The sequence below is a fragment of the Punica granatum genome, chromosome 7 (genome assembly GCF_007655135.1).
Source record: "Punica granatum isolate Tunisia-2019 chromosome 7, ASM765513v2, whole genome shotgun sequence".
Lineage (NCBI taxonomy): Eukaryota > Viridiplantae > Streptophyta > Magnoliopsida > Myrtales > Lythraceae > Punica > Punica granatum.
In genome coordinates this window covers 8,574,608-8,588,038 of record NC_045133.1, presented here as the reverse complement: position 1 = coordinate 8,588,038, position 13,431 = coordinate 8,574,608, and the positions used below count along the sequence as shown (strand labels likewise).

At 37.9% G+C, this 13,431-nt stretch overlaps 2 protein-coding genes across 2 annotated transcripts; one reads left to right on the top strand and one right to left on the bottom strand.

The window, feature by feature from the left end:
• Positions 1 to 4,791: 4,791 nt before the first annotated feature.
• On the top strand, positions 4,792 to 7,433 carry LOC116214189 (superoxide dismutase [Cu-Zn] 1). Its single transcript, XM_031549522.1, has 8 exons — positions 4,792 to 4,950; positions 5,377 to 5,463; positions 5,561 to 5,662; positions 5,779 to 5,874; positions 6,138 to 6,169; positions 6,283 to 6,358; positions 6,557 to 6,610; positions 7,130 to 7,433. Exons 2-8 carry the CDS (start codon positions 5,388 to 5,390, stop codon positions 7,150 to 7,152), a joined length of 459 nt encoding a protein of 152 aa, XP_031405382.1. The 5' UTR covers positions 4,792 to 4,950; positions 5,377 to 5,387; the 3' UTR covers positions 7,153 to 7,433.
• A 1,039-nt stretch (positions 7,434 to 8,472) lies between these two features.
• LOC116214190 lies at positions 8,473 to 10,127 on the bottom strand. Its single transcript, XM_031549523.1, has 2 exons — positions 9,399 to 10,127; positions 8,473 to 8,928 (listed from the first exon to the last, which is right to left on the bottom strand). Exons 1-2 carry the CDS (start codon positions 9,607 to 9,609, stop codon positions 8,816 to 8,818), a joined length of 324 nt encoding a protein of 107 aa, XP_031405383.1. The 5' UTR covers positions 9,610 to 10,127; the 3' UTR covers positions 8,473 to 8,815.
• Positions 10,128 to 13,431: the final 3,304 nt, after the last annotated feature.

Genomic DNA, 13,431 nt, shown 5'->3' with positions numbered 1-13,431 from the left:
GGCTAGTGAGTCACTTAGATCACCTTAAGGGGCCAAATACTAACCACCTAAGGATTTTAGAGTTGACTCAGTCTTTGAACCAAAGAACTAGATCTAAGGGCTCTATTACTGGATTAGAAGCTCGCAAGATAATAACCCCACTATTTTGGTACTCTCTAGGGTTCTTAATTTTCAGTAACGCTTTTTAGTTTTTAAGTCCAATTGTTTTTCCTAGGGTTTATGGTCATGATTCATGTATTTTTCATGCTTTACAACATTCTGTACGTTACACATGTATCTATACATCATCGATACATACATCATCATTACATATACATACACATACATCACATTCACCATGGGCATTAACAAATATAAATGGGTCAAGTGGGCTTCAACTTGGGCCTAAAGCCCCAAAAGAGAAGAGGTGGGCTTAAATTCCTATCTAGGAAAATCTAGTCAATTTCCTTGTTTTTGTTTCACGCGTTTTTCTTTTTACAGTTAATTTGTTAATTTATATTCACATTTACATGATTTTAAGTCTTAATTCCCTGAAAGTCTAAAAGAAAAATGACCTAAGCCTCCCAAGACCTACAAGGGCCTTAGAGCATCCGCAATGCTAAATCCCTATATTTATTTTTTGGGACTCACTTTTGTGCCATAAACAAAAATAGGGACTCAAAATAAATGGAGACTCATCACTACAATGCTTAAGTACTATCTTCATTTCATATGGGCCTCACAGATATTTCAAACCTTAAAAAAAAAAAATCGATATGTACTGCTGCTGGATACTGTTAGCCTTGTAGGACCCCGATTAAATTTCCCCTATAATAGGAGGAAATTTAATGGGGCCATCCTTGTTGCTGACATGTCTGCAACGGGGTCGACCATTGTGAGTGGTCTTAATTTTATTCCTAACACAATAGGATTCATTTATCACCCCAAATTTTGAATTTACATGTTCAAATGTACATGATTAAACGGTTTTAAGTTTTAATTGAAAATTTTATATACAATTGACGCTTAAATGAATCTCATTTCAAAAATATTCACCAAGTATGATTTTAATCAATTGAACAACCGACTCTTGGACTCCCACCCTCAAGATCTCATGGATATTCTCAATTAAGACTCTAAGACACCTACTAATCTCTACTAACCCTTAATCCCATGTAATTGGCCCTTATTTACATGATTATTACCAATTGACACGTTAATTTTACAATTTGACCAAGATTTTCTCAAATATATATATACATACACTCGCCTACATACAAAAATCATGGAATGTTCAATTAAGCCTATAAACATCAAATTGACACAATTTTGACTCAATTCCCTAATGGCCGAAGCTAATTAACCTTAATTTGGACTAATTTCACCTAATTATACCCAATTGGACACAAATCAAACGAAATTGACCCTAATCAAGCCAACGCCCATCGGCCATGTCACCAACCGAGGCAACGGAATCATCATTCATCATTTCATGCATCAATTAGAAGCAATTGAACCTAATTTAACATAATTACACATGGTTACATACATCGAAGGCCTAATTACCCCTAATTATGCACAACCAAGCTTGATTAAGCCAAAATTCATCAAATTGACTCATCTAAGCCTATTTAGTCGACGTGACCAGAATGTTACAGAATATTAAAGGTCTGATTTCATGCTCAATTAGCCACGATTAACCAATTTCATGCATATATTTACATACCCATGGGCAAATTAGCACTAATCACACAAGAATAAGGTAAAATCAATCCGATTAGCTCCCTAATTCATGTGCACCGAGAGCAAACAACAATTATTAAGTCGAATTTGAACTCTATTAACAAGATACTACTCAATAAATCCTAGTTTAGGCACTGATGACACACAATTAACCACCTATTAGCATAATCTACTTGTAAAAGCATAAGACAAGTGGATATCGACCCAAATATGAGCTAGGAAGCCGATCCAAAAAGTCAGATCAGAGGCGTGAAGCCCTCCTTTACCTTAGTTCGGGCAATGGTTTGGATCTCCGAGTTTAGATTTGTCAAGATTGAGCTTAAACTCTCCAAAATCCTACTAAATATATATGAACTTAGGTGTGTTAATTGAATTTGAGATTATTTTGGCAAAATTTCAGCACATGAAGTTGGCCAAAAGGTCCTATCTTCAGAAAATACCCTTCTATTTATAGGAAAAAGAGAATCAAGGATTGATTTGTAATTTTAAAAACGTGTGGGCTGAAAAAGAAATATTTTCAAAATTTCAAAACTCCGGAGGGCGCCAGCTGTCCAATCCAAATAAGATTGGGCAACTAGCATGGGGCGAGGGTAGTATCCCTGCCCCCGTAAAACGATGCAAAGGCGCGAGTTGTATCCCCCCGGCTTCCTTATTTTTTCCAAATGATGCAACTCAGATCGAACTACTTCTAACTGAAGTGGTTATGTTAGAAATAATTATTTGGCCTACCCTAAACTTATTAGAAAATTTCATTTTCACTCTTTTTGAGGATTTCAAGCACATTTGAGTGGAGAAAAATTACCGAAAAATATCCTCAGGTCCAGAAAATAATTATTTGACCGAAAGATACCTCGACATTTCTCGCTACGTGAGAATATCAATTTCTCTGTCTCGAATTATTTTTCTTATTGAATAAATTACAGGAATCAAAAGGTTTTAATTAGAGAAAATTTAAGTGCCTTTTCTTATCGAATACGGGTAATTAGAGTTTAAAACAAGGTCTTTGGAGAGGTTCAAAATTCATTTTATACGCGCGCCCTTGGACAATGAAAATTGCTAATTATCCCGCATTATTTTAAAAAAGGGCGCCAAAGTCGAAATTAACTAGTTGGCGTTTGAGGACTTATTTGTTAAATTTTAAAGGTCGTCCTCTGATATCTACTACCTCATATGCTTCTTGTGATTTTTCTAGCTTTCTGATTGTGATGTGCTATTGAGATTGTTGACCTAGCCCGGGTCAAAACGATGTGCTTATACCTCTCGACCTCTCTAGGGCAACAGTGGCAACCAGTGAGGTCTTCCACCACCCCCTCCGTTCCCTTCTCCAATCTTCATGTCATTCTTTTTTGCGTAAATAACCTAAAAGACCCTCAACTTTCCACTTTTTCTCCAATCTTCAATCTTCATGAACTTTTGAAAACTATAGGTAAAATCATGAGCTATCACTTTAGTATCAAATCTAGCCTCATATAATGCAAAATCACGAACTTCATGTAAAGTATTGAAAGCTTTGCTTTTCCTTTTTCTTTTTTTAAAGATATATATGTAAGCGAGTGTGTGAGGGGGAAGAGAGAGGTTTTCACGTCAACGAGATGGGTGATGGGAGAACTGGTGGAAATAAGTCGTTAAAGGCAGTTGAAGTCTTGGCCTGCGCAAACATAAGTTGGAGCGGAAGGAGAGATAGATGAGGGAGAAGGAAAATGGGCTAATTTAAAAGGAAGTGAAAAATTTGGAGTCTTCTTTAAAATAATTTATGGTCAAATGTAATGGATATTAATGGTCATGCATTTCTACGACAAAAATAAAACCACATCTTTTCTGAGGAATTTTTTAAAACACGTAATAATACTAGAAACTTTCAGGAAATCATGTGTTTTTTGTGCAATTTGTCATTTTTTGAAAAAAGAATTGAACGAAAATGTAGATTTTCTATGATAGGATTAATGTGAACAAAAAGTTCAATGTCATGTACAAAAATTGAACAAAATGAAAGATTTAGAACAAAACTAAAAAACAAGGGTAAATTGCACTGGTGGTCCAAAAAGTTTTACAAATGTTACATGATGGTCCAAAAAGTTTTTTTCGTTACATGATGGTACAAAATGTTTCAAAGTTGTTTCATGATGGTACAAACCGTCAATTGGCCCTGACGCCGTTAACATTTTGCTGACGTGGCGTGTCCTATGTGTCACTTTTGTTACGTGGAACCAATCATAGTGCGCCACGTCATTTAAGATAAAATAAAATTTTAAAAAGTCTTAAAAAATACAAAAAATAATTTAAAAAATACAAAAAAGAGTAAAAATTTTCAAAAAAATAAAAAAATATATTTTAAAATTTTGAAAATTTTGAAAATTATTTTTTAAAAATATAAAAAATTTTAAATTTTTTTTAAAAATATAAAAAATAATTAAAAAAATACAAAAAGAGTAAAAATTTTGAAAAAAATAAAAAAAATTAATTTTAAAATTTTGAAAATTATTTTGAAAAAATTTAAAAAAAAATTATTTTTAAAAAATATAAATTTTTTTAAAAAAATTTAAAATTTTCTTAAATTTTTTTAAATTTTCTTAAATTTTTTTAAATTTTTTTAAATTTTTTAAAATTTTTTTAAATAATTTTATAAAAAAATTAATATTTAATATTAAAATTATTTTAAATTTTAAATTAAAAGTTTAAAATTATTTTTAAAATTTTTTAAAATTTAAAATTATTTTTAAAATTTTAAAATTTTAAAATTTTTCTGCCACAACAGCAAGGAGGTGACACATAGTAGCCACGTCAGTATCGGCTTGACGGCGTCAAGCTCGAGTTGATGGTTTATACCATCATGAAACAGTTTTGAAACATTTTGTACCATCATGTAACGAAAAAAACTTTTTGGACCATCATGTAACATTTGTAAAACATTTTGGACCACCAGTGCAATTTACCAAAAAAACAATGCAAAATTGAGGATCGTTGAGTGAATTTATTTTGTCGAATAAAAAAATATAGGGAAAATCAGTAACGCCGTTGCATTGGCCGCACGTCCCGTCAGCGGATATGTTTGAAAATCGTAACGGAAATGGTGAGGAGTGGTGGTAGGTGACGTCCAATACTATGTGATACTGGGAGGACTGACTGGCTCAGCTTCCCATTCAATTGGCTCCCCTGTCTTCCTCTCCTAGCGCCCCTCTCTCTCTCTCTCTCGGCTGCTCTGTTCTTCTCTTCAAGGGGTGCACTGAGGTAAGTCTCCGATCTCCTTCTCCCCTTCGGCTGATGACTGAATATTACTCTGATCGCGACTCTCCGATTTGATGGGTTTTTCCCGGTAGTAGCTGTAGTTGCTTCTTGACTTCATTCGCCGTGTTTGAATCGGGACTGATCCGTGAACGATCCGGTGCTGTCTCATGTGTTCCCGTTGACCTTGTCCCCGGTGCTTCCGATTTTCTCTCATCTGGGAGAAAACCTACTCAGATGCTTGTTTGGTGTTAAAAATATCTGGTCTTGTTTGATACAAATGGAGTATTTCACTTTTGCCTAGGTTTGAGTGCTCCTCTTGCCGATCCAAATACATAGTGTTTCGCTTGTTTCGATGGAAGAGTTTGCCCTGTTCTCATCTTTCGAAGGGGATGCAATGCAATCATCCTTGGCTTTTATTAATGAATGCAGATCACAGCAAGATGGTGAAGGCGGTCGTTGTCCTTAGCAGCAGTGAGGGTGTCAAGGGAACTATCCACTTTACCCAGGAGGGAAATGGTAATTTGGAGCTCAGTCTGTGCGTCTTCTGATTTGTTGGTCGTGTCGCTGTGGTATAATAGCTACATTTCGTTTTTCATTTTTTGTGTAACTTCAGGACCAACCACAGTGACCGGAAATATTTCTGGCCTTAAGCCTGGACTCCACGGTTTCCATGTCCATGCTCTCGGGGACACCACAAATGGGTGCATGTCTACTGGTACTCTCTAAGTTTCATAATCTGTAACGATTGTGCAATGTCGTCTTCCCGTAGAATATCATGTCGATAATTCCGTAATTGGTAATCATTCTGATTGCTTCATCATGGTAATTCAGGACCACATTTCAATCCTGCTGGGAAGGAGCACGGTGCCCCCGAAGATGAAAATCGTCATGCTGGTGATCTGGGCAATGTCAATGTCGGGGAAAATGGTATATGCACTTTTGTGGTTATTAGTTGTTTTTGGTCATCGATAGATCTATCCTTCTTGATGCTGTAACAACCATGATATTCATGGAAGTTTTAAGAAAAACTGCTTCTCTCCTTCGTTAATGGGATAGTATCTGTCAAAAAGAAGGGGGGGAAGGGAAAAACTTTAATTGATTGAGTTTTTCTATCTTCATGTATAGAAGAGTTTGTAAATTCGAACAATATCCTAGATTTTGTCATTTGATTGCATATTTGTTTTGTCCAGGTACTGTTAGTTTCACAATTGTTGACAGCCAGGTTTGCATCAGATTGATTTATAATTATCTACTCATGATTCAGTTGTTGTTTTATCTTAGGCTTTAATGAAATTAGCTCTAAAGGATTTAGTCCCTCCATCCATATGTCTGCAGATCCCTCTTACTGGTCCGAATTCAATTGTTGGAAGGGCTGTTGTTGTCCACGGAGATCCTGATGACCTTGGCAAGGGTAATACATAACAGCAGCACCTTCTGAATTCTCTGCATTATTATAGTATTTGCAAGAAAGTACTTTGAGTTGCATAGTTTGAGCATAAAAGCGCTTTCATAGTAACTTTGTGCATTCTGTTATTTCCTCGAATTTTTATATGCCTTGCCTTCTCCTGGAGACGAGAAGACATTTCATACTATTCCGTGTTCTATGTAGGTGGACATGAACTTAGCAAGACAACTGGGAATGCTGGGGGCAGAGTGGCTTGTGGTAAGTACTACTGCGTTGATTGGGACTGGAAAATGAATCATCAATTAGACAAAGCAATCTGACTACTTCATTTTGTTTTCACTGTAAGGGGTCATCAATAAGTATCTCTGATGTCTGCTTTGGCTTATGTATTATTGCAATACCTTCTCCAATCTCTGACTCCCTGATCTTTCCCATTTCTCAAAGAGCGTCTGCATTATCAAAATTACTTTCTTTTCTTTTTCATTGGCTTCTTTTCATGGAAAGTGTTACTTATTTTGTATTTTACCAAATGAAGCAGTAATGATACCCCTATTCTTATCCTTCTAGCAAATCATTGTGTCACTTATTCTCCTGCTTCACAGTTTAATAAAGCTGGTGCTTTATTTTAAATCCCGAGAAATAATTTTGATGCGCCAAGCTGCTTATGTTGAGGTCACAATACTATGTTTGGATGTTAATATTTGCTGCTTCATCATAGGCTTTTCTTACAACGGTTTGACACTCCAAAATGATCTTTCTGCAATTTTCTTTGTGCAGGTGTGATTGGTCTTCAGGGATAAGCTCTCACAGAAACTTCATTACAAGCAGCTGATGCGTATTGAGTCAAGTTTTAAGGGCTGGCATCTTCTGAATAAAGATTGTACTGTTACATCATCTCTCTTCTTTTTCCATCTGCTTGTATGCATTAAGTACATGCGTGCCCTGTATTGCTTTATTTTGACGCAAACCATTGCCTACAGACAATACAGTTTTAATGGCCATTTCCTATTCAGCACAAATGTGAATCTGAGTTTCTACGGATGTTAAGAAATGATACATATGGTTTGCATGGAGTGGAAAAGGAATGCAAGTTAGGTGTCATTACTATTCATGGAGTCGATCACATTTTCTTCCAATTCAAACAAGGGATTCATGCTAAAAGATTAAACTTAATGGGCTTTCTTCTCAAATGCTAAAACAATTTTGCTTTCTTTTTAAATGAAAGTTATAGTCGGGGGTTGAAGGTTCTGATTCGACCCTCTGGAGGTCAAGTTAGCAGTGGTGGTGGCATGCAGGTCTCAGAGACTGAAAAAATTACAAAGAGAGCTTGGCAGGAAATGAATAAAATTGAATACGATGCTGAAGTTGTACTAGCATGGTGATCATGATGCGTCCTTGGTGTTGATGTAGCTTCCGTATTGCATGCCTTTAATTTATCAGGTATGTAGGCATGTGCTGTAGGGATTGACTCGACTTCCTTAAGATTCGGGCTCGCAGGCCTGAGTTTTTGGCATAATTGACCCATCCGACTCTCCAAGTCATAGCTTTCATGGTGCATCACACGCACCTCTTCTCCGTTATTAGTTCCCTTGTTGCCCATACGTGGCTTTTATTCTTTCACGTATATATATTTATTCCAGACATTCTTGGTCAGTAGTTAGATTGGTTTTGTTATTGTATATATCTTTGTTCGTATACAACTTTGCGAGAGCTGCTCGGGGAAGGATGTTGCAACTAAGTGGGAGCCTTCAGGCTGATAGCTGGGGAGCTGGACAGAGGAGTCTGCTCGGGCGCCATAAAATCTAAAGGGGCAAATCTATTTGCAGTTTGATCACTCAAGATGGCATGGAATGGCTTTATGAAGTTTCGACAAAAAGCAACAATCATCATAGCTAGACTACTGTTACGGAGAAGACGTAGAAGCAGCAGCCGTCTGCCTGCTCAGATCCACAGCTAGACTATGTCGTGGAGTAGGTGCCGCTGTACCTGAGACCGGAAAAGTTTGTGCTGAGGAAGGATCTTCGGGCAGCAACATCCTGAACTATCCATTACCCACTTTACCTGTAACCCCTAGTAACACAGTTCTTCTAGGATTGTCTTGACTTCAATGTGGACCGAGTTAATGCAATTAAACTTTCGAAATATATATGGCAATCTTCAGTTTGAATTATGCTTCCAGTTCTCGGTTCAATTCAATTGCCAGATCTACACTACCATATCACAATTTCTTGACACATAGGAACCGAGCAACACCTTAGGCATGGATTAGAGATGATTGAGATATAGCTTCATTAATGTTTCTAAAGCTAAAGTTCGGTTGAACTCATCGTCGTTTTTGTCAAAGTCTGCGCAACATATATGCAGCCTAAGCAATTACTTGCATCATCACATCAATCTATGGGTTAGAAACCAGAACACCTAAAAGAGGGTAACTTGTCATCTTACTAAATGGAAGAAACTTCTTTAAGCCATGCGGCAACGCTTGTTCATATGACGTAGTTGCAGATGATCACCAACACTTGGGCAGCTCTGCGCCAGCTTCTTCTCCCTCTCACAAGGAAGACGAACCTTGGGATCTGTCATATGGAGTTAACGTTAGAAAGCAAGCTGATTGACCGTTAGCAAGTCAATCGTTTATCCATTAATTTTAGCAAATGCCCTAAGCACTAACACCAAGTGGAAGCAGAATAAAACCAACGAATAAAGGCAAAGTGCAGCTCTACGATAGCAGAAATGCGAGTTTTAAGATGTAGAAGAGCAAAAGCAATGGACATCTCCAACAGTTTTCTCGGTTCCCGTTGGGTATAAATTAGGCAACCACAGGGTATCACCAGAACCCAAATAACAAATGATTTTGAAAAATGAAGCTGCCCAAACCAATGAAGATAATAGGTGCAAGCCCGAAGATTGTGAGCATTACATGCATTTCATTTCAGTGAGCATTATATTTCAGTGAGAAGGTGAAGCAAAACTGCAAATGACTTATGCCTGATAAATCTATGTGCTTGAGTGTGAGGGTTAGCTCGTATAAGTCCAGGAAACTTACACGGTTGCTTTCCTGAAAAACCAAGGACCTCTGGTGGCTCATTGGTTTGGCCATGCTCAGATATAGAATTCACAAGCTCTTCAAGCTCATTAGGACAAAATGCAGGGGTCAGTTTATAGACCACTATAAGCCTCGAGAGAGCCAATGCCTCAAAAGTATAATAATCAGATGAAGCACTCAGCTGAGCCTTCCATTGGTTGGCCAACAGCATCGCGGCTCTTTCACCTGAGGCTTAATCTATTGCCAAGCCTCATCTAGATAACGTAACGGCAGCAGACAGATCCTCAAAAATATGCTTGTGCCAAATCTTCTCTCATGCTTCCTTGTATTTTTGAAGTCAATGTCCTGCATCGCCTCTAAGACCAGCTGAGAGGGATCAAGTGACATTTGAATCGCGTCTAAGAGCTTTTGATGGACAAAGTCATGCCTCTCAAAATACTCGCATGTTAGCTGCTGCAAGTTCATTGTTTCATCCATAGGCCAGGCAGAGGCCGATGGATAGTCCAAACTTTCAACCTTTACTTGAGGATGAAGAATGTTAGCTCCCTCTCTCGTCTCAACCTCTGCCCTCTTGTCCTCCGGTGACTTTTGCAGCGAATGCAAGCATGCTCGCTGGGAGTTTAACTCCATAAGTTGCTCTCGAGCTTTCTCTCCTTTTCCTCTAGTACCTTGAAGCGTTGCTCGAGTGAAGCTTTGACCGAGTTGATTCCTCTGTAGTATTCATCCCTCTCAGTTCTAGCCGAAACCAGTTCCTTTCAACTAGATTGAAGTTGTTCCTCAGTAGACTTCAGCTCTCTTTCCCGTTCTGCGAGTGAAAATGTGGTAGATTCTAGCTCTCTCTTGTGTGTTTCGAGCAGTACATTGTGGTTTTTGATAGAGGCACCCATTCACATTCTCTTCGCATTTTCTCAAAATTTTCCTTTTTTTTTGTATATTTTTATTTTCTCTCTCATTTCCTTGTATATTTCTCCATTATTTCCTCTTAAAGCGCCTTGTCTACATGGAAGAAGGTAGGAAATCTCTCTCTGAAGTGCAGAGGTTGGTCGTAGCGAGCAAGAGCAAAGGTTCGATTATTGCATCCAAGATTTTCAGAATCGCGATTCTAGGTAGAATCGGTCGAGGGTCGTAGAATCGTGAATCGTAAGATTCTACCTTTAATTAAAAAAAAATTAAAAAAATAGCATATATATATATATATATGTAGCATACTTTCTGAAGTCCCGACCCCCATCAGATTCCAAAGAGGCAGAATCAGGGTGGTAAAGCTTTGCAAGCCTACGATAGGCGGCCTTAATCTCCGACTGGGAGGCTGTGCTCATGACGTTCAGGACCTCATATAGCGTGGTCCCCGTATTCTTCTGTGCCATCCCAGCCGAAGAAGCCGGATCGACACAAGGAGCAACAGCGGTCACTTTGAAGACATTTGGATGTGATTTTCCACTCGTTTGCTCACATTCACAGGCTTAAAGAATTGAACAGGGTGTTTTGCAGAAGTCAGAGACATGATATCAGAGCGGGGATTATGTCAGGGCCCAAAAGAGAGGACGAACGAAAGAGAAGAAAGGCGACTGAACTGGATTGATGAGTTGTTTGTTTATATGAACTGAGATCAGATATACGTCTGCATGTATGCATATGAATCCAAAGCTATGGCTTGCGAGTAAGGGATACACAAGAGATGGGGAGGTGTTAAGGTTAGTTATAAGAAGATGGGGAGAGAAGCAAAGAGCGAGGAAGGGACAGAGACCCAACAATTGCAGTGGGCGCCTACCATTTCGCCCCTCCCGTGGTCTGTTTCTGTTGTTGGCGCAATGTTCAATGTATGATTGAGATCGGATATATGTTCAAGGAAGACGGTTATGGGAAGATCCAATTCCAAATCAGGCGAAACAGCAGAATTAGGATTTCGACGGTGGTGTTGCAGAAAACCGATGCGGTGAAGCTCGGACTGAAACTCGGAAGTCGGAAGTCGGAACTTCGGAAGCGAAAGTCGGACTGAAACTTGGAACCGGAGATGGCTCGGAAGTCGGAGAGAAACTCGGAACCGGAGATGTGAGCTTGGGCTGAATCGTCACAGAGGACCGCCGGAGAGAAACTTGGAACCGGAGATGTGTTAGGGTTAGGGCACTTAATTTCGCGACTCAGGGAGAAAGGGGATCCAGAGAAGAACGGGAAAAGGGGGGGTGGTGGAGGAAGAAACTGCTGGGCTCAGGGAAAATGGGCTGGGCTTCGGCCCGACTCCCACCGACGGCCCGAATGAGGCCTGGGCTTTGCCCCAGTCTGGGCTGGATCCGGAATCGCAGAATCGGCCCGATTCGCGATTCAAAGCCCGATTCAGTTCCGATTATGCATTTTCCGACTCACCTACCCGAATCGGAATCGGATGACTCCCCTTGAATCGTAGAATCGTACGATTCTACGATTCGAATCATGATTCTGAAAACCATGATTGCATCGCGATCAACAAAGAAGTGTCATTGTTCATTTACACTTCAATGCATTCTTCTTGAGCTTGCAAATTTACTATCCCATCAGCTTTAAAAGGTGCAGCCTCTATAATTCTGAATCAGTCTCCTTGATAGCCACATCATGCACTTATCCAACCATTGAAAGCATCCACAACTTATAGCTTTGTTCTTGGACAATCAGAATCATAAAAATTTCACAAAAGGCAACAAGTTATCTCCATACCAAACTAGAAAATGTCAAATAAAGGGGGCGCAAAGATGAAATTGATAATGACAAGTTTTTGTTAATGTGTTTTATACGTTATCTAGAGACCATTTTGTATGGGGAATAAATTGATGTTAACAGGGACTAAATTGATGCACTAAGGGACCAATTTGATATATAAGGGACTAAATTTATGTACAAGAGGATGAATTTGATGCTGATAAGGACTACGTTGATGTAGATTTCATGTAAGGGATCAAATTGATGCAACTCGACTATCTTAGGTATGAAATTGATATTTTTCTCATCTAATCTTGGAACCATATAAGATTTGTATAACGAGTATCCGTCTTGATTTTAATTTGGTGAAAGTATCCTTTGGTTTTAGGGAGTAAAACTGACAAAACTACATCGTGCGAAAAAAAAAAAGAAGGTTTAGTGTTATAATTGAAAAGAAAAAGATTGAAAAAGTTGTCGGTGGTTGCTGCTATGACCAGATATGCATGTATTAAGTACATATGTTTTGCTGGTGAGTATGGGGGCACGAGATGTGATGAAAAATTCTACTATTTTGTAGCCATTTTAAATATCATATGATATAAATACTTTGGCACCATTTGATTGAAAATATTTAATTTTGCAACCAAAGATATTCTTTACTTGTAACCAAAAGTCACGATATATCTATAAGACATCAGAAGAGTTTTCATCACATATAACCAAACAAATTTACCAAAATCATCCAACAAATGTATGAAGTCATGATGTTGGGACTAAGAGGTTAAAGGAGCATGTATCCAAATATCAATATGCATAAGTGATAAAAGTACTTTCTATTCATGATAAGAGAACTTAGAGCAATTCACAATTCACAATTTTGCATTGTAACATGTGAGCAAACATAAATTCAAATGATTCTTGATCAAGGGACTGATGAGTTCTATTACACGATGAACACTAGAAAAGGAAGGATGACCTACAAAATGATGTACTCATAAAAAAAAAAACCTACACAAAATTGATGTAAGAGGATACTGAACTGAGAGGCAGGAGAAAATTTTAAATGATCTTATCTCATAATAATAAGTGAGAAAAAACCAATAAGATTTTTTTAATGAATAATAATTATGGCAATTTATTCGAATAGATGATTATTGAATGAAGTAAACTCCATCTTTAACATCTACCCAACAAAAAAAAAAAAGTCCATCTTTAACTGGTCCTATTAGCGGCTGCTTATGTGTTTGACAGTCTTTTACAACAGAAAAAAATGAGGTAAAGTTCAAACAAGTAGTTATTGTCAATAACAAATTTAGAGATAGAAACGAGGTTTTTCAAAATTTTTGAGGTCACACAAAAT

Coding starts and splice junctions, on each gene's coding strand:
- LOC116214190 (XM_031549523.1), bottom strand. CDS start 9,609: ATGCTGTTGGCCAACCAATGGAAGGCTCAGCTGAGTGCTTCATCTGAT. Junction 8,929..9,398: donor TTTTTCAGGAAAGCAACCGT/GTAAGTTTCCTG, acceptor TCCATATGACAG/ATCCCAAGGTTCGTCTTCCT.
- LOC116214189 (XM_031549522.1), top strand. CDS start 5,388: ATGGTGAAGGCGGTCGTTGTCCTTAGCAGCAGTGAGGGTGTCAAGGGA. Junction 5,875..6,137: donor TGTCAATGTCGGGGAAAATG/GTATATGCACTT, acceptor TGTTTTGTCCAG/GTACTGTTAGTTTCACAATT. Junction 6,170..6,282: donor TCACAATTGTTGACAGCCAG/GTTTGCATCAGA, acceptor ATATGTCTGCAG/ATCCCTCTTACTGGTCCGAA.